This window comes from Balearica regulorum, chromosome 10 (assembly GCF_011004875.1).
Source record: "Balearica regulorum gibbericeps isolate bBalReg1 chromosome 10, bBalReg1.pri, whole genome shotgun sequence".
NCBI lineage: Eukaryota > Metazoa > Chordata > Aves > Gruiformes > Gruidae > Balearica > Balearica regulorum.
In genome coordinates, this window is record NC_046193.1 from 14,240,603 (window position 1) to 14,259,775 (window position 19,173).

General features: G+C 44.4%; 4 protein-coding genes across 10 annotated transcripts in view; all 4 read left to right on the forward strand.

The window, feature by feature from the left end:
- The window catches only part of PRKAR2A (protein kinase cAMP-dependent type II regulatory subunit alpha), a 64,794-nt gene extending 58,998 nt beyond the window's left edge, over nt 1–5,796 (forward strand). Inside the window, exons 9-11 of the mRNA XM_075762273.1 lie at nt 186–251; nt 936–1,074; nt 1,618–5,796. Coding sequence (XP_075618388.1) covers nt 186–251; nt 936–1,074; nt 1,618–1,751 — 339 coding nt within the window. The 3' untranslated portion in view covers nt 1,752–5,796. The remainder of the gene's footprint in view (nt 1–185; nt 252–935; nt 1,075–1,617) is intronic.
- The window catches only part of PXK (PX domain containing serine/threonine kinase like), a 124,062-nt gene that overhangs the window by 73,376 nt on the left and 31,513 nt on the right, over nt 1–19,173 (forward strand). For 4 of the 6 annotated variants that reach the window (XM_075762267.1, XM_075762268.1, XM_075762269.1 and 1 more), the window contains exon 1: nt 13,650–13,884. The exons of 1 other annotated variant lie outside the window; for it this stretch is intronic. In XM_075762267.1, the coding sequence (XP_075618382.1) occupies nt 13,783–13,884 (102 nt within the window). In that variant the 5' untranslated portion in view covers nt 13,650–13,782. Of the gene's footprint in view, nt 1–13,649; nt 13,885–14,995; nt 15,016–19,173 lie in introns of those variants that run through there. One more of the 6 variants, XM_075762272.1, reaches the window with a different exon arrangement.
- Nucleotides 8,201–11,286, forward strand: RPP14 (ribonuclease P/MRP subunit p14). Of its 2 annotated transcripts, XR_012837039.1 has the most exons (6): nt 8,201–8,354; nt 8,444–8,528; nt 9,264–9,340; nt 9,903–9,981; nt 10,636–10,752; nt 11,075–11,286. XR_012837039.1 is itself a non-coding variant. In XM_075762279.1 (5 exons), the coding sequence occupies exons 1-5, from the start codon at nt 8,269–8,271 to the stop codon at nt 10,690–10,692; spliced, it is 384 nt and encodes a 127-aa protein (XP_075618394.1). In that variant the 5' UTR covers nt 8,201–8,268; the 3' UTR covers nt 10,693–11,286. The 2 variants fall into 2 exon arrangements, 1 of the variants encoding a protein (XP_075618394.1); XM_075762279.1 differs by having other exon boundaries at nt 10,636–11,286.
- HTD2 (hydroxyacyl-thioester dehydratase type 2) lies at nt 10,736–11,286 on the forward strand. The gene has a single exon (XM_010313475.2). It carries the CDS (start codon nt 10,736–10,738, stop codon nt 11,240–11,242), a length of 507 nt encoding a protein of 168 aa, XP_010311777.1. The 3' UTR covers nt 11,243–11,286.

The window sequence follows — 19,173 nt, forward strand, 5'->3', positions numbered from 1 at the left end:
TTCCCCTGTGGGTTACTCTAGCATATTACCTAACCAGTCACCTTTCAGTGTTAAGACTTTGAGTGTTTGTCAATTCCAGCAGCTTTTTGCACAAGGCCTAGTTCAGAGTGAGTGCTTTAATACCACTTACACATACTTTTACAGTAAACTAAAAAATAATTTGTTTTACCTTTTCCTCTTCACAGGGCGATAAAGCAGATTGTTTTTACATTGTAGAATCTGGTGAAGTAAAAATCTTGATTAAAAGCAAGGTGAGTTCAAATTGGATGATTAGGCTTTAGGTCAATCCTGGATTTGATTAATACAAGTGGTGTGAAAAAGCCTACCCTGACTTATTTTAAGATAGTATTTTATGATATTTATCATCATCACTCGTGTGATGTAGGTTGTAAATCCCCACACCTGTTCTAAGAGGCCAGAAGTCCCTTTACTAAAGCTGGCAAGTCTTTTGCTTGTATCTGCTCCTCTGCAAACTAACCTGATCTACTCTCTCTGGCCTTAAGGGTGGAGATGAATTTTTTTCCTAGGATTATAGCAAACTGCACCTTACAAAACCTGGGGTCTATTATGTCTAGACTTTATAACTAGACTTTGGCATTTGAACAGATCTCTGTACGGTCTGAAGCAGCCTTAGGGAACAACATGTTGTGCATGATCAAACCTGTGTTAGGCTAATATAGTAGCAGTTCCCAAAGCTGTAACAGTAAATATCTGTCAATCTCACAACATGTGGGCTGGCATACGCTTTTCTTATCAAACTTCTAACTGAACAAGCTGTTAAGGTTCTGCCAGTACAGAGCAGAATGTTTGGGACTTGCTAGTTTAAAAGCCTTAAACCAATGAGCTGTTGCACATCTGTAAGATATCTGGGATTAACTGCAGCCTTATACAAAGACAGAACTGTATGCAAATAATTAAAATGTACCATTTGACAGACTATGACAAGTAAAGAAGCTAACCAAGAAGTGGAGATTGCCCGGTGTCACAGAGGGCAGTATTTTGGAGAACTTGCACTTGTTACCAACAAACCCAGAGCAGCCTCTGCCTATGCTGTTGGGGAGGTCAAATGTTTAGGTAAGCAGATGTTCTGTGTTTCTAGTTACCCTTTTCTGGTCTTTGCTTGTTTTGTGGACCACACCTGAGCGAGCAGCTATTCAAAACCTAGCAGCCTTTTGGTAACTGGCGGTCAGACACAAGAAGCTAGGAGCATGGGTTGGAGCGGATCTCCACGTTGAAGCTTGAGTGGCACCGCTGCTTCCTTCCAGCAGATTCTGTTTTTTCTGCTTGTGTGGCCTGTACTCTTTGAAGGGGTAAGTAGCATCAGCTTCTTGTCTACAGCTTGTTTGTCTCACACAGCTTTCGAGTGATCTTTCAGTGCCAGTGTGGTGTGTGTTTGGCTTCTGTATTTATCCTTGAGGTCAGATGTGTATTTCATTAATCCTGTTTCTCCGAATAACAGTACAGAGGGAAAAGAGAATATGATTTCTGTGGCTTCTGTTGAAGCCCCAGACCCGAATGGGTTGGACTGGAGGTCTGTGTTCTGAGTTCAAAAAAATAGGTCGGTGTGTGGTGTCCTTTTTGACAAACGATCTTGTTTTTGCTTGTGTTCCTTTGCAGTCATGGATGTGCAAGCATTTGAGAGGTTGCTTGGACCCTGTATGGACATTATGAAGAGGAATATAACACATTATGAGGAGCAGCTGGTGGCAATGTTTGGCTCTAGCATGGACCTTTTGGATCCAGGAAATTAGGCACAGGGTACCTCAATGCCTTCTTAGTTCAAGACACAGAAAAGCCTCCTATCAGCAACACAACTCACAAGGAAAATGGACACTACGGAACAGTTACTGCTGCTGTCTTCTTGGGCATTTTAGAAACCATAAACGAGTCTCAGCACAGATGGATTGCTCACTCCCTGCCTCCACTTTGCTGCTGATACTTCATTATTAGACCTAGATTAAAGATGATTCTAACCCTATGCTCACTTACTTGGTTCAGAATGGCATCTGTCCAACAGTTCAAGTGCCTGATATGAAACCCAAAGTGTGCAAGGTAGAGAAGCCTCCTTCCTTCTGGTGTTACTGTTGGGATAAACTTTCAGATCAGATTGTGTAGTGGGAGGTCGCCTGCTCTGCAGAGGTACCCTGTGGGGAGTATGAGCCTTTTATGGGCTTGTTACCTTAATTGGATGCTTTCCTTACACAATGTCAAATTTGCTTTTAATTGTAGCATCTGGGTTTGAAGTTAAAATATCAATGGAGCCAATTAATAAGGTGGCACTGAAGTTTTCTTCCACCTGCTGAAAGCAGCAGGTACTATAGCTCTTTAAACCAAGTAAACCGAGCTGGGGACATGGGAGAGTCTGCTTAGCAACAAAATGCAGAAGATGAAGCATTACTATATTTTTAAGTGTTTTCTGAGCGGCAAAGAAAATTGGTTTATTCTATGCTGCCCAAAAAAGTGCAGTGGTTCAGATCAAATGGCCTGAAGGTGTCATAATTGTCATCTCCCCAAATTTGCTCCTTGTTACTGACACAGTACATGTTACTGTGGTGAGATCACAATATATGACCTTCTCTTGCCTACAGAGATCTTTGTACTACTAGATTTCCCAGGGCGCTGTTGTTGACTTGGGTCAGTTTTAAAGCTTTTTAAGGAGGTGAATGTTTTGTAATTTAAATGAAGACTACTTCTGTACTTACTTACAGGAGCTTCCCCCAGTCCTAACATTTCACAGTATTCTAACTTCATTAGGCACTTGGATGCTTCCAAATACCACGTTGATTTGCTAAACTTTTGAAAAGTTGGCAGCATTTGACTTTGTAAAGCAAATGTCTTTGCTAACTACGTAGTTGGTGTGTTTGAGGAGTCTTTTTGGTTTAGGTGATAACTAAGCTAATGATGTTTATCTGAAATACCTGTTAAATTTGCAGCATTTATTAGGTAGATTCTATTTCTATAGCTTTAATGACCTTAATTGGCATCTGCTGAGATTTTATCAGAGTATTATCTAAATAAGAATCAGACCATAAGAAGGACATTTTTATGGTGTACAAACAGAATATTTATATTAAGACATTGAATTTGTAGGTTATAAATCTAGTGACCCTTTGAATTGACATTCTTCTGCAGCTCATGCAAAACTTACTGGTGTTTTATGGGGTTATAAAATTTTAATTGTGGATGCTAGTATAACAGAACCTGCTCTTTTTATTCATGGCCATGTGAGCAAGAACAGAAAGATGCTAATGTTGAATTCCTGCTTCTAGTTATCACAGTGGACATTTCTCTAAGGCACGAGATGCTTAGCTGCAACTCTAAGTTGATTTCTGGACAATTTTCTTCCCTAAATGGATGAGCTCCTCCCAGTTCCTGCAATATGAGTAAGATGGAAACTTTTAAGTTTGAATGGCTGTTGTCCGGTTACTGTAATTGGAGTCATATTTTTATATAATGCAAATGATTTGTAACAGACACCACTGAACTAGGTGTTTCATATTATTAAAGTCCTGGTTGTGATGTCTAGTGGCTGTTCTAACTGCATGTATTTTAGAACAGTGAATTTCCCTTGGTTTACTGGGCTGTTTTTTGTTGTAAATTACAGCCAAAGCAGCAGCAGGTACTTCATTCAAGCTTCCAAGGTTTAACACCAAAGACAAAATCATTCTTTTGATTACAGAATTACAAAAACAACCAAAAAACCCAAAACACACACACACACACAAAAAAAAAACCCCAAACAAAAACAAAGTAAAAACAAGGAGGAAAAAAAAAGAAAAAACCCCGCTCATCAGGTCCTTGCATTGATAACAGATAAAACTTGAAGATACTTTGGGCTCCAAGACAAGAGTCTTCTTGAACCAGCTCATGACTGTTCTGCAAACCAGACATAAACTGGTCTCCAAACAAGTATGAGTTTCTGTGCTGCCTAAACTGTCATGTGAGCTAAAAAGAAACTTCTTGTGAATAATCATCAGCTGGCCTTTTTGTTGTGCCCAGGCAGAATATCCTCTCCTTTAGCTGGAAGAGCCTGGCAGGTTGGGCTGCCTTACAGATGGATTCTGGTTCTTACAGCTCTGCAGGACAGGACAGTATACCTCAGCATATGCAAACATGGGCAATTGTTCTGAAGCTTAACCAAAAAACCAGGCAAGGCTGATGTTAGGTTCTTAGAGTAATGCTGCCTGGAAGGGAGGATTTGATGGCTTCTAGAAGTTAAAGGAAATGATGAGGATGTAAAATCAAAAGATTGGGATCCTGTGTGAGCAAGAACGAGCTTTTGGAGTTCTACCTTTCTCTAGACTGCCTGAAGCAAAGGCATACTGGGCAATGCCATCCTGCATCCATGATCTGTGTGACATCGTTCTGTGGTGTAGAGAGGCAACCTGACCTCGAGCTGAAAGAGAAGGAGCGTGTAAGAAGGCTCGTCCATTTAAAAGCTATAATTTGCAATGTGCCCGATTAGTTTGGTCTGGTTTAACCAACCTGTTCTGTACAATTTTGGAGCATGAAGGTAGTGAGAGAAGCTTGTAGTAAGATACTCAACATTGCCAGGTATCTGGTTAGAGCACCAGCACGTGAGTGGCAATACCAAGACCAGGGAGTGAAGTGAGGCACCTGCTTGTAAAGATCTGCCTGCATCACTGATCTCAGCTCATCCCTTTTCACTTTCAGTGTTCATTGTGATTGTTGTGGAGAATGAGCCCAGGTTTTTTTTTTTTTGTTGTTACTGCTCAGCGTTCAGTAAATCTGCCATGGAGTCTCTGAAATTGGCAGTAGAGAGAGATCTAGTCTTTAATAAAAGAACTCAGCAGCAAAGTGGGCAAAGAGGATAGTGTCTTTGAGACTTAAAGGGGAGAAAAGTCTTGTTTGTGATTCCCTGCTTGTGAATGTTGTGAAGGCAGTGAGAGGAGCTTTCAGTGGTCAAATATCCTGGCATATGGTATTTCTGTTTAATGTCACAGCACAGGTTTCACAATGTAAAAGAATGAAAAAGGGCAAAAGTGCTCTTTTTTTTAGATACAAAAGTGCAAAACTTAAAACTTTAACAACAAAGGGCAATTTTGCACAGAGGGCAAAAAACCGAAACCCCTTTGAATGTCACTTCCATTCTTTCTTTTCCGTTGGCTGAGGGTGGATTCTTGTTCTTGATATGTATTTGTAAACTAGTCTTGCCAAAATACAAACATTTTGGTTTGGGTTTTTTTTTTCCACTCCGGATAATTTTTGTTGTTATGGCTATTGCTGATTACTTTCACTTTTTTCAAACCATATATTTTATTTCAAGAGGCCTTCCTTGTGGATTTCCTCCTGACGGTCTGCAGGACTGCACTGCTATTTCAAGATGCAAGAGAAAGTCACTAACCTCATAGGAGAACACTCAACTCCACTTAGCTGGCTGGAGCTAATAATGCGCTACTAATTTTCCTCTGCTCTGGGGGACAGGAGGGGAATTAAATTCTGCATAAAGTTGCTACCTCAAGGCTCCAAGTGCTTTTAAAGGTCTTTAACCTGGGAGAATTTCATAAGACTTCTTAAAATTGGTCTGTTCTTTTCAGTTAAATGTTTTTTAATTGATTCATTGAGGGACCCTTATTTTAATTCATTTTACATTTATTACTTGATTCTCAAAGGATGAACAGCTGCAAAGTTTGGTTTTGTGCTATAATGTTGAACACGGAAGAAAAAATATCTGCCATATAAAACCATGGTTTTAACAAGTTAAACCACTCTGGGGTTCAGCTTCACTTCTGGTTAATAAAAACCTGACATGTTGTGTCCAGCCTTCCTGTACAATCCTGTGTGTGCTCTTTATTGACTCACTGCAGCTGACACAACCCCCTAGTGCTTTCATCAGGAGTGGACTTCACAGCAGCTAACTGGATTTACTGGAGTGCCTGAGTTAACTGTTGCTTGTGTTATCAGAGCCTTACGGAGAACAGCGCTCGCCCTCTTGCAATAACCAAAAGATTTATACATTACCAGACCACCAAGTTTTGCTGTTTGGTGATTAAAATTTTACTAATATCTTAAAAGTAATACCAATTTCTGTAGATATTATTGCTCCCAATAAAACTGGCTGCTCTGATATGTCTGCCACGCTTTTGTAGAACTGATTTATTGTTTGAGCACTGTGCTAACTGGATCTTGGTTCCTAGGAGAAGCACAATATTCCTGAAGGTCTCTTGCTGGTCTACGCTTACAGCTACTGAATTTTATGTGGCAAGATGCCTTTCTTTTAACCTAACTAACATTGTGGAAGGAAAATTACTTTGGTACATGTGAAATTGCCTGTTCAAATGCTCAGTATTTTGCTTTTGCTGAAGTTTTGTTTCTAAATGCATAGTGGTTTATGTACAGTTTTAAAATTAGGCTGGGGGGAGAGTAGTTCAGAGGGATTGTGGGGCTGATCATGAGAGCGCCTCTGCCAGAATATGGTACTTCTGCTTTGGGCACTTTAACTACTCAAAGACGATGCTGACACCTGAAAGGGACAGAGGGCAGCAGCATGATAAACAAGTATCAGAAAATGTTACATTTTACAGAAGAATAAGGAAAAACTGGGACTTATTTTTTCTTTTCCTATGGAAAGAAGGACTAGGGGAAAGGGGGCAGAGAATATTCAAACAAGGAGGAGTGATCCCATATTGATTAGGACAGGCCTATTAATACAGGGCATAAGCTGCAGCAGGGAAGCTGCTGATTAAGCATTGAAAAAATCTGTCTGGAAGACAGCTGGAATAAACCGCTTGGGGGAGCGTGAAATCTTCCAGCACTATTTGGTTTGTTGTTTTTTTTCTGAATGGTTGTAACCCAGCTCTGCTTAATGCTTACAGTATCTATCTGAGGCAGGGGTGGATTAGATAACCTCTTGGGGCAGGCTTTTCTGAGATATGTTGCTGTTTTCTTACGACTACCTCTTTAAAATCACCAAGGGCTTTAGCTGACACAAATAGGCTGTCTCCAGGCTTTGTGCCACAACAGCAGGAAGGTGAGAACAGCTTGGTGCCTGTAAAAGAGAGAGATGTGCCCTTTGCAGCCCAGCACACAAGTAGGCTGCCAGTGCACGGGGGCTCAGGTCCAAAGCTGGCCAAACACCTGGGGCAGAAAGAAAACCCCAAATCCAAATAGAGGAAAAACATCTTGAACTCTGAAGTTCCTCTGCACAGACTGAGCAGCTTGATGGCAAAGGTGAATGGTGCCTTGTGATTTGGGCCCTAACTCAAGCGTGTCAGATGGGTATTAGGCTATTGCAGTGTTACCCTGCTGGGGTCAATATTAATTCCCGGATAAACTTTTATAGAATCTTACTTCTTTTTTTAAAAAAAAAGTTCTTGTGCCGGGGATGATGTTTTATCCTTTCTTCTCTTTATCTCTGAAAGATGTTTCTCACACCAATCTCAGATCAGCTACAAGGATTCATGCTGGTACTAAAATTGTGGTATTTTATTTCCTCAACTTGGTGTTGACCAGCAAGATGCAAAGACACACTGCCAACCTACTTCTGTGTACTTTTCAAATCTGTTCCAGCTGTGTGTACCACAAAATAGATGTTAGGATAACACAATGCCTGTGGTGCATACGGTGCCATGTGACACGCTCCACCAGGAACTACATTAGGCCCAACATAATTTGTTTAAAGGGGAAGTGAGGGAGCATCTCTGCTAGCCCCCCTCCAGCTGCATGTTTATTGTGGAGCGTTCAATATTTGTCTTTCTGAAGCTAAAAGCTTGCGTGTAGCACTCGGAAACACCATCTGTTCCCATCGATTAATTTCAGACCCACAGACTGCTTGTTGCATTTCTCACCCCGCGAAGGCTAAGCTCGGCATTCCCACAGGCAGGGCTGGGGGCTCTGGGCACAGGCCTGGCCTGAAGGCGCAGGGCTGCGAGGCCAAGCACCGCTCCAAGCAACGGGGCTCCACCGGCTGCTCTCCTCGACCGCATAACTGGGACCTTCCAGCCCGCCCGGCGGAGCGCTGCTGTGCCCGAGGCCAGCGGCTTCCCCCAGGCCGTCCCTCGGGCCCGGCTGAAGCAGTACCAAACGGCGGCCTCGGGACACGGGGGCAGAGCCGGGCCGGGCTTGAGGGGACACGCTCCCACCGGGCGCCTCCCGCCCGCAGACGTTGGCACCGCCCGGTCGCCATGGCGACGCCGAGGCGGGGCTCGGCGGGGAGCTGACCCCGCGAGGCCGCCATAGAAGGCCGGGCGGTTCCGCGCCGCTATTGGCTGGGCGGGGGCGCGTGGCGGGGCGAGGCCTGGAGGGCGAATGGCGCGAGCGGAGCCGCCGGCCGCTACCTTCGAGCGGCGGGTGCTGCGGAGCGCCGCGGAGCACCACTACCTGCGTGTCCGCCTGTGAGTGAGGCAGCCTGCCTGCGTGCGTGTGCGCGTGTGCGTGCGTGCGCGCCCGTGCCCAGCCTGCCCTCTGCTCTGCTTCCCCGCAGGGAGCTGCCGGACGGCGGGGCCCGGCCCAGCGTCGCGCAGTTCAAGCAGCTGGTGGTGTCGGCGCTGAGGGAGCTGCACGGAGAGGTGGGCCGGGGCCGGGGCCGGGCTTCGTCCCTCGACCGGCGGCTTCGGGCTGAGCCCAGGAGAGCCTTGCGAGAGCGGCCGGCGTGCCCCGGGCTTCCGCGGTCGGTTTTCTGTCGGTTCTGCCCCCCCGGGATCGGCCCGTCCGGCCGTAGAGCAGTGGCTGAGCGGGAGCGGTGGCCCGGCTGAGGCAGGCTGGAGGCCTGGGCGGGCGGAGGCAGGCTGAGTGTCTTCGCTTTCCCGCTCTGTTAACCTGTTCCCTGCTCTCCAGCCCGTGTTGTAACGTGCCCCTAACAAAGCGGGGGTTGTACGTTTTGTCTTGGCGTCTGTCGTCAAGGGGCTCCAGCATATCTGGCTCATAGAATTTGAGGTATTGATGCTTTCGCTGTAGTGAAGGTTGAAACTACGGGAACGGAACGGTTTCTTGGGTGGGGAGGTGCACGGTGCTATTCTTGCTGTGTTAACAGTATTGCCGGGTGACTTTCAGCAAGTCACCTCGCCATTGGGTCCCTGCGTCTCCAGCTGTAATGTAGAACTAAAAGTGGCTTCTACCTAAAGAGCTCTGAGAGGAGGGGTGCTGCATAAAATCTAGTGGTGGTGTAGCTGAAACACTCAGCTGAGATTTGAGTGTAACTATAACACCTTTAATAACGTCATGTGCTGGCGCTGAATTTGTTTACTTACAAACCACCGTAAGAGCATAGGATGGTACTTCTTTAATAACGTATTTTTTCATAGGTTGGAGCAGCTTTGCCTGTTGATGTCTTAATATATGAGGAGAAAACTCTGTCTGCCATATTAAGAGTTATTAGCAGGTAAGGTACAGTAGGTACACGCTTCAGGTACTGCCATGAAAATATTTTTCGTAAGAAAACAGAACTCTTAAGCTATGGTTTTTGAAGAATTAAGCTGAACTTGCAAGACATCTGCATCCAGCATGCAGAAAATAAATAAAAATGTGCTAAGATTTGGTAACCTGCATGCCTCAGTACATTATTCCTGCTTTAAAACAGAACAGGAACTAAGCGCCATTGAAGTATGTAGCTTTAAATCTCTTTCTATAATAAAGATGAGAATGGTTACTGGATTTAAATGGTGAAGACAACTGCAGGTGATTTAGGGGAAGAAGAAGCTTAAACACACAGAGAGAACAAGAACAGGTCTGGTAAAGCAAAAGTACGTCTCTCTGTGTGTGTCGTTGCAATAACCCTTCAGGGCAGTGTTGCTACTAGAACTCATTGATGAAATTCCTTGCTGTTAAACTCAGTTAAGATTTCGTTACTCTTTATATAACGTGTTTTTATTTAAGAAGTTTATGCTGTAGGAAAACTGAAAAAAACAAACTTCATGAATACATTTAATTTTCTTTTTACTTAGCGGCCTTGTCAAGCTGTGGAGTGCCTTAACGTTGTTGGGCTTCTACCAGAACAGGAGGTGTGCCTTTCGAGTGCTGCAGGTAAAGCCCTGCGGGGGCTGGATGGCTTCCCCCAAACGTCAGTTCTTGCTCCAAGGTTGCCTGGCTAGCTGGGTACTCTGCCTCTTCATAGAAAGATGGCCTAGATGCAAAAATGTCTTGGTTTGGGTGTGAAATGCTTTTCAATGCAGGTGTGTAGGCCTGTGTGTTTAAGCTATTCTTATCTTATAATGAATCTTGTGAAGTGTGACAGTAGTTGCTGTCTCATTACTTTCTGGTCTCATTCCAGTGAGAAGTCCTGATCTTGTTAAAACATCTGCGAGAAAATAATTTCTGGAAAGTTTTGTTCTTGGTCCACACCTTGGTCCAATCTTTCATTTTCGCTACCCCATTTCTTCCCTTTCTAGAAGTCACTGTCAACTGCCCTCATTTAAAAATGCCTACACAAACATGCACTTCCAGAGCTTATTTTTTCCTGAGGATGCTGCTTAATAAAATGAGTTCCAAGAATTCTTTGTCTCCAAAGCAATGGCTAAACAAAAATCTGCTTGGGCATAGCTCTAAGTTTTTAATCTTTTAGAGAAAAGAGGAATTTAAATATTTTCAACTTTGACTGCATTTGATGGTATTTTGTTTATTTTTTTTTGAATGCTTTAGTTTGTTTCTTGCTTTGTTTTTGTTTCCCACTCAAATTAGACATCTCCATTTCTTCTTGCGTTATCTGGGAACAGCAGAGAACTAGTCTTGGACTGAATGCACGTGTTGATTTGCTTGTACAAAGAAGTAGTTACTTGAGATGTTGCAGCCCTTCAGGTATGGAATTTCTGGAGGAGATTTCCGACAAAGAGCCTTGACAAAGCTAACAGTTATCAACTCACTGCTTGGACGTCCCTTCCCTCAGCATTTACACGTAAAAGTTGGAGACAAAGCTGAGCTTACAAAAGCTTTTACACAGAATGATGTTGTTACTTTTTCTGATTTAACAGGTGACACAAATCCTTTGCATTTAAATGAAGATTTTGCAAAGAAATCTAGGTTTGGGAGAACTATTGTGCATGGAGTTTTGATCAATGGACTTATTTCTGCAGTTCTGGGTACTAAAATGCCCGGTCAAGGTTGTGTGTTCCTTTATCAGGAGATCCGATTTCCAGCTCCTTTGTATACTGGTGAAGAAGTCCTAGCTGCTGCGGAAGTTAAACGACTGAAGGGTTCTATTGCACACATTTCAGTATCATGCAAAGTCAAAGAAAGTGGAAAGACTGTTATGGAAGGGATGGTGAAAGTCATGGTGTCGGATAGTTAGAGCTGTTGATCCTATGCTGCTTTACTATAAAGGCCAGAGATGTACGCTTGGTTTTGACTCTGTCTTTTTACGGGGTATCACTTAATCCAGTAAATTTGCAACAAAAAACCCTCACAATGTTTCAAAGAGAGTGCACAAACTTAATGTTGACAGAACTGCATTAAACTTAGCACTTTTTCATTTTTTGCTGCATACTGCCAAGATGAAACCAACGGAACTAGGCGCTTACTGTGACAAAAGTGGCACATTTAGATGAACCTTTGCTTTCTGCTACAGCAGAAAGTCTGGAGCAGTGGGTTTATATTGAGGCTGTTCTTTTTGGGAAAAATTGCAATGCACACTAGCTAAGTTCAGTTAAAATTTGTTCCCCCTTTACAGAGTAGTTGTATTGCTAACAGGCACTGCACGGAGGGGACAATGCTGTGTTTAACAAGCGGAATAGAAGTGGAGGTATTGACACACATGTACTGCAAGATCTATCATAATCTATGTGGCAGCTGTAGTTGATGTTGGTGTAGTGTGTTCTTTTGTCATGTTCTAGCTAGTAACGTCTGTCTTAGCTCTGCTACAGGTAGTAGTCAGCCTTCACATGAGCAATACACTCTGCCTGATGTGGCTGGAGATGTGGCTCTCGCAATACTTTCAAATTCTTTGGATACCTTACAAAACCTGATTATAAACAAACAAAAAAGTTACCTTTAATGATAAATGGCCCTGAAACTTTGCCTCCCAGAAGCAGAGGGAAGGAGGCTTTTAAAAAGCCATACTGTCACTGCTGATACTTGGTGCCTCCTTATGCTCCTGCGGGCAAGACAGGCAGGGGCAACGTCGAGTAGTACATGGCTTCTCTCGCCTTATTTGACTGTGAACGTGTATTCCCCTTTGCCCACTGAAAGTACCTTGGTTGCTGGTAAAGTAGGATTCTGGTAAATTCACTATTAAATCATCCGGATTAAATTATTTTAGTACCAACATAAGATTATTATACACCAAGAAACTTTTTATCAGGACTGATGGGGACCATCAGGAGGAAAAGGACAGGTTGTCTTCAGTTGGTGGCTCATAATTTTCTGGCAAAGCATCTGTTATTGCCATATCTTCTCTGCAGCAGAAACGCGTTTGTAACTTTTCTTGGCTGCAAATAACCACCAAAGTTGTCTTCTGTTGAAGGAAAGCTTGTGATGGAGGCTACTGGTAAAACAGTTACAGTGTCTGGGTGTGATGTCATGTTCTGAAATGCAACAAACAACAAAATCCAGGTGTTAGGTCAGATGTTTAAGATGTTTGACTTCCCTATGCCCTCTGTTTTCAAAGGGCAGGATATGGCCCGTTCACAACATGGAACCAGTACTTGGGGAGAGCTTTCCTCATCTCCTCTGAGTTGCTTCACTTCCCCTTTCTTCTGCCTTGGGTCACCGTCCGATTGCTGGCTTTTGCCATACAAAACACTGTTTCACTGCAGACGTGCTCCTTCCCTCGTTCCCCTGCCTCTAGATGGGAACTTGTTACGTTAATTTGATTCCTATTAAGAAAAGGAATCAAATCTGCGTCTGACCTCCCAGGTCGCTGTAGAAGTGCTGTGGAAGGATTGCTGTTCAGCCTGAGGTTTAGCTGCCTCACCACAGCACGCAGCCCGTTTTCCTGTTGATGTCGAGCCGCAAGACAGACATGAGACTACTTTCGGTACCTGTTTGAAGCGTACGACAAACTCGAGCTCTGCAGTCTTACAGCTTCCTAAGTGACTCAAATTCCTGTATATGGTGTAAAAGGACGAGGAAACGCAGACAAGTGTTCAGTGGGCAGTAGGGTCCCAACTGCTAAGTAGCATCGAAATAAAGAGTTTTCTACGGTGTTACAAGGAGAGCTAGGTTGTGGAACTCAATTTAACAACTTTAAATCTGTGTTTTGAAAAAAAATTAAAAAATTAACATCTACAAATGGAATGGCAGATACTGGATGCTATTTGATTTTTTTTTTTTATGATCGTTTAGCTACAACAATAACCCCAAAGGTAAAGAGCAGTACGCGCGCCACCCCTTTTACGTCTCTCTCTCTCTCTGCGAGACCCAGCGCTACCCCGGGGCTAATCCCCTTCCTCAGCCCGCGCCGACGCTACCGCAGCCGTTGGTGCCGCCGGAGCGGCGCGGAGCACCGTGCAGGGAAGACCTGGGCAGCGGGGCGGCTCTCGCGGTGCCGAGCCACCGGGCAGTCGCGCGCCCTGCCGGCCGCAGCTCCTCGCCCCGCCGCCGATCCCGGGACACGGACTGCGCCGCGTGCCGCCGGCTCGATCCCGGGGGGGGGGGGGGGGGGGGGCGGCAGCCGCAGCGCGAGGCCGGGCCTGCCCCGAGCGACCGCGCGTGCGGGCGGCGGGCGCCGGTGCGGCAACGGCGCCCCCTGGCGGGCGACGGCAGGCGGTCTGGCGGCGGCGCTAAGGCCCGGCGGCGTCGTCGCGGCGCTGCCGTGTTGACAGCGGCGGCCGCGCCGGGAGCTGCCCCGGGAAGCAGGTTGGCGGTGCCGGGCTCCCCGCTCTCCGCCCCGGTATGGCCTTCATGGAGAAGCCGCCGGCCGGCAAGGTGCTGCTGGACGACACGGTGCCGCTGACAGCGCAGATCGAGGCGAGCCAAAGCCTGCACTCCCACACGGTGAGCGGGCGCCGGTCGGCGGGCAGGCCGGGCCGCGGGGGGCGGTGGGAGCGGCCGGTGCCGCGGGGCGAAGGGGCAGGGGAGCGAGGCGAGGGAACGGGAGGGAGCCCGGGAACGGGGGGCGCCGGGCAGGGTGCCCGGGGCGGTGTCCAGGGTACGCGGGGCCGGGCCGGGGCACGGGCGGTGCGGGGGGGGGGGTGGAAGCGGGGCTGGGCGGGGGCCTGCGGCTCAGCCCGGCAGGAGCGAGGCCGAGGGTGGCGGGAGGCGGGGAGGGCGCTGGGGCAGGGCCGGGGCAGTTGCGGGGGTGGGTGGGCTGGGGCTGGGGCTGTGGAGGGGCCCGGGCAGCTGGTGTGGTGCTGAGGGTGGGGGGGAGGTAGCGGGGCCGAGACCCCAGGAGCGCGGGTTTCAGCTCCCGGGGAGCCCCTCGACGGGCGTGTGGCGGTGCCGCCGTTGCCTGGTGTCCTGCAGCGACCCGGGAGTCGTTCGGGTCCTTCCCCTTTCTGTTGAGCGGGTTTTCCTTCTGCAGCCGGCCACAGCTCCCGGTGATGGACCGTGCGTGGGCTTCGGGTTGTCTGGGACTCCCGTCCGCCCTGAGGGAGGCCTTGTGCCTTCTGGCTGAATAAGTTGTTGTAATTTCTGTTTTTCTCGGGGTCTGTTACAGCGTTTGGAGCTGAGATGGGTTCTGGTGGCCTCATTTCGGTAGCTGAGATGAAGTTATGTTTGAACGAGCTACATTTGCCTCCGGGTACTACTGTGCGACTGTAGTGAAGGCTGTAAAGCTGCGGAGATGTAACTGAGGGTACAGCCCCGCTCCCTTTGTTGTGGGCAGTGATGACACTCAGCAGAATGAGCCCTGCCGTGCTTTTATGTCACAGATTAATTCTTCTGGGATGCCTAGTACACATGTGTGCTGCCTCCACAAGAACTGTACTGTCTTCGAGCATGCAGCAATAGTCCACATTTCATAATCCCGTTTGCAGTTATTTTCCACTTTAAAAACTAGGTTCGCTTATGGTATGACCAAGCGATACTGTGAATCAGAGAGAGAACTGGCTGTCATTGCTGATCCCTGCTTTAGCTGAGAGTGGGAATGTTGGGCTAAAGAGGAGGCCAGGGGTACTCCAGCAGCAGGTACGCTAGCGGGAAGCGTGTTTTAAATGGAGAGAAGGTGTTCCTTCTGCCCCTTGCAGAGCTCTGATTCCTGCGTTGATCTCTCTTCCTGGTTCCTTGCAGCTGGTGAATACTCATAACCTGAATGACAATAATTGTAGGTTTACCACAGGATATACAACTAATCTGTAGATTGTCTTATTAAATGCTCTTCCTATAAGTAATCCGCACTTAAGAAGTGTTTTTTTTTGTGTGAGGAACTCGCATTAACTAATGTTCCTATCTTCTCTGAACAGAAGTTACATATGAGAGATTGTCCAGAAGATCTTGTCAATCTAGCAGGCTATGGCTCTCAATTGTTGCAACTTCTTTTATAAATGAAACTGATGAGGTTTATTTTCTGGCAAGCCTCATGCTTTTTACCTGTTTCAATAGCTGAGGGGTGCATGTGCCAAGTCCTATGAGAAATTGTGAAAGTTCTAATACTCCCCAGTTAGCAGTCCAGATTACAGTTTCATTGTTAACTTGTTTCCATCATGCCTTATTACATTTTTTTGCTAGTGCAAATGACAATAGCTTTTTGTGTTCTTTCCTTTGGTTTGCATGATTCTGGTTAGAAAAGAAAAAGGCACAAAATTCTTTTAGAATGAGCACTTAGAAGTAGTTTTTCTATCCAGACTCTGTGTGTGTTGTCTTGTCTGAGTGTGATAGCAAATGTTGCTCCCCCCCCATCTTTCATCTCTGTATCTGTTACTAATGGATGTTCAGAAAAAAATTCTCTACTGATTTGTTCTGATCTTTTGTTAATAACAGAATTCTGGAGCACGGTGCCTTTTGATTTAAAATCTGTCTCTAAGATACATCTATTCGTAATTGTTTGTTTTACTGCAGAAGCCCTGTTGATAGTTGAAAGATGGCTTGAAGTGTGTGTAGCACAGATGGTTTATATAGAGGCAGTGTGGGATAACAACATACAGGAAGCTATAACACAGACTTGGTTTCTTATTTGATGTAAAGTCAACTATTTTGTCATTTTGGACACTTCATCTTATGTCCCTGGTATCTGAATAATTTGTTTATTGGTGGGTGATGCTGCCCCTGATTTGAACTTTCCTGGTTTAAATAAGCCACACAAATAAATCCTTGTGTTTGAAGAGGTGTGTGAATGAAGCCCCTCTAAGAAATAAGGGTTGAACTGCTTTTGTGGGGCGTTAAGACTGTACTTCACTTTGTTATATTATAGGTGTTAGGAAGGAGGTTGTCGTTAACTGAATGTTTCTTAGGTTTGTTCCTCATCCCACCTCAAAGTGATACCTTCAAAAGATGTAGATCTATACAATTCTTCATCCCAAACTAATGTTTGTTCTAAAGCTGAAATACAAAGGCATCCATGAATGAATTTTCTATTCTTTTGCCAGCAGTATGTATTAAGATTTCATCATGCTGCTTAGTGTTGCAGGAATTGCTTTAAACTCACATTTATAGGTTTGGGTTTTTTTCCCTATAGATCATTGTTTATAGAATCACTCATTTGAAGATGATCTATGCTTAGGTTCGATGCAGCTTTAACATGATTGAACTAGTACTAATGTAAACCTTATACAGGTGCTGAAAATAGCCAGTCTTCTGAATAACCAGCTAAGGAAGAGGTGAAGAATTTCAGGAAAAGCTCTGTGGGCATGGTGAAATACCAAGCAGAAGACCAAAGCTTGTGTCAGATGAATAGTTTGCTTGTCTATTGTTCTAAGCAGCTTCTGTTAATTTAGATTTAATACAACAGACTGGGTAAGTGTAAACTTAATAGCATTGAATTAAGGGCTGTACTTGGCAGAGGCTGAGTTTCTGTTTCCTGGGGATGAAGGTGAAACTAAAAAAACAAAACTGAAAACAAAACCCGAAACTGCTACATACCTACCTGAATTCTCCAGGAACCTAAGAGACAAAGCTAGTATTTAAAACACTCTTTTGAGGGTTTGCACTTTTTGCTTAGTAAGAGCATGTCAACCCCTTAGTAACTGTGGGGTTTAGAGTTAGGAAATCAACTGCAAAATTTTCTGATATGGTCATAAGCTATTTATGTTTCTTTCAAGTCAGAAGAGCTCAGAAGTTCTTACTCGAGTTAGTACATCTCAGCTGGTACATAATCTCCGTGCTTTTGTGTTGCAACAAAGAAATTGTCAGCTGAGGTTTTCTTTCTGCGCGTTTATTTCCAATGATAATTGAAGATGAAAATGATGCCATTTCTTTTGTACAAAAGTTGTTTCCCGGTTGAGTGTGTTACAAGCAGTCTGAGTTTCGTCGAAATGTGCACTTCCATACAAATAATTCTATAGTGCAGTGTTTATGGAGTCCTTTTCATTTTGAAAGCCAAATACATTTATATTGCAGGTGCATTCCAATGGTACCTCGCTTAATAGACTTGAAATTACATGAGCAAACTCTATTGGCTTCATTTTGTCTCCTGATACATGCTTCAATCGCTAGCACTGCGTAAGAAAAGAGTAACTGTCTAACTCCCAGGAGAGTGTTGGGCACCTTTCCATAGGCATGGTTCAGTGTTCTTGGTAGGTATCTGTCTGTACCAACTGTTTTGCAGAAAATGAAGTTGTTTTGTTGCCATTGTGTTCCTTGGATTCAATAGGAGTGGAATTACATCCAGTATATTAAGCCATTTGCAAGTGTTTCATCTTAAAGCCAAATGTTGTGTTCTGAGGCATTTTCAGCACTAAAGCTTTAATAAATTCTGGCTATTGAACTTGCTTCATATTGCAATATTTCATCTGTATATTCACTATATGAGAGTGGCTTTCTTTCTAGGCCTTAAAATAGGATGCTGTTTTCTTCCACAACAATCTAGACATATTCCTTAATAAGAACTGCACATCTGTATGTATAAGTTTTAGAGCACTTTAAAGCAGTAAAACCACCAGCAAGTTATACATATACTTCTAAACATTCCTTAACTCTTTTCTGAAGTGATTTTCCTTTTTCATACATTTCATGTTGAAATCGAAATAGTGAAACAGCCAATTTTGTTACACTACATTGTTGTCTTAAAGGCATTTGGAAATGAACAGCGGAAATAAATCCCTCTTGTAACATACTTCCAGAGTTTTTTGTTTTCCGTAAGCAATGATGAATGTTGACACATAGCTTTTAGATTAGAAAAACGTTGAGAAAGCATTTATATTTTTCCTATATTGTTCTGTGATACAAAAATGGAGCCATATGTTTCTAGAACTTTAGGATTTATTTTAAAAGCTTGTAAAGGACTTTGCACATCTGCTTTATAAGGATTTCAATCTCTACGAGGTTACCTTCAATTTTGGGGAAAAAAAATCATGAAGTTACCTTTAGGGTGGCTTTAGAAAGGCAACTATTAGTGTTCACTTGTTTGGGGTTCTGGAAATGCAGTTCATCCACCGGTTTTAGTGAGTAAGCTTGACCACCTCCCACAGCTTGAGCTCAAAAAAGATAGTTGTTTCATCTCACCTAATTTTAGCTATCCCAACCTTATGGTTTCCATTGGTGGACCTACTAAATTAGTATTGTGTTTGTAGCTCCTGCAAAGATTGCAGTCAAAATATTAGTTGCCATATTACAACTTACTGAATCCATTGCCTTAGAGATCTTGCAGTGTAATTAGAATATTTTTACTGGCTACTGAGTATTTCCTGAAAAACAGTATTTTGCTTTTCTGGTGAAGGCCATGGTGATGCAGGGTACTGAAAAGCTGTTATTTCTCTTGTCTCTTTCCAGAGCTTTTCTTGTTCAGCACGTTACATTGCATGTAAACGTGTGTCCTATTTTTTTTTCCTGCAGTTGTCCTACTTCAGCTTTCACTTGTTGAATGGCTTACTCATTACTACACCAGCGATACAGTGTGTGTGGAACTGTATAATGTCCCTGGACAAACATGTGCATTGTGTAAAATGCAGGTAAACACCACTGCTGCTGCTCATACCTCAGATGGGTTTAACGGCAGGTTGTGCAATAGCAAATAAATACTGTGCCCTGTAGCAAAGTGGTCCCTTAGCCTGAGCAGTTTTCCTGATTTTGTTGCTACTTTTCACATGGAAGATTTTCTAAATAAACGTTTAAAAGAGCTTCTTACTAGAAACTGTTCCAATCCAACTTACTTAAGCAGGGATTGTATTCATGCTTAATTAGGCTTTCCTC

Coding starts and splice junctions, on each gene's coding strand:
- HTD2 (XM_010313475.2), top strand. CDS start 10,736: ATGTTGCAGCCCTTCAGGTATGGAATTTCTGGAGGAGATTTCCGACAA.
- RPP14 (XM_075762279.1), top strand. CDS start 8,269: ATGGCGCGAGCGGAGCCGCCGGCCGCTACCTTCGAGCGGCGGGTGCTG. Junction 8,529..9,263: donor TGAGGGAGCTGCACGGAGAG/GTGGGCCGGGGC, acceptor ATTTTTTCATAG/GTTGGAGCAGCTTTGCCTGT. Junction 9,982..10,635: donor GTGCCTTTCGAGTGCTGCAG/GTAAAGCCCTGC, acceptor CACTCAAATTAG/ACATCTCCATTTCTTCTTGC.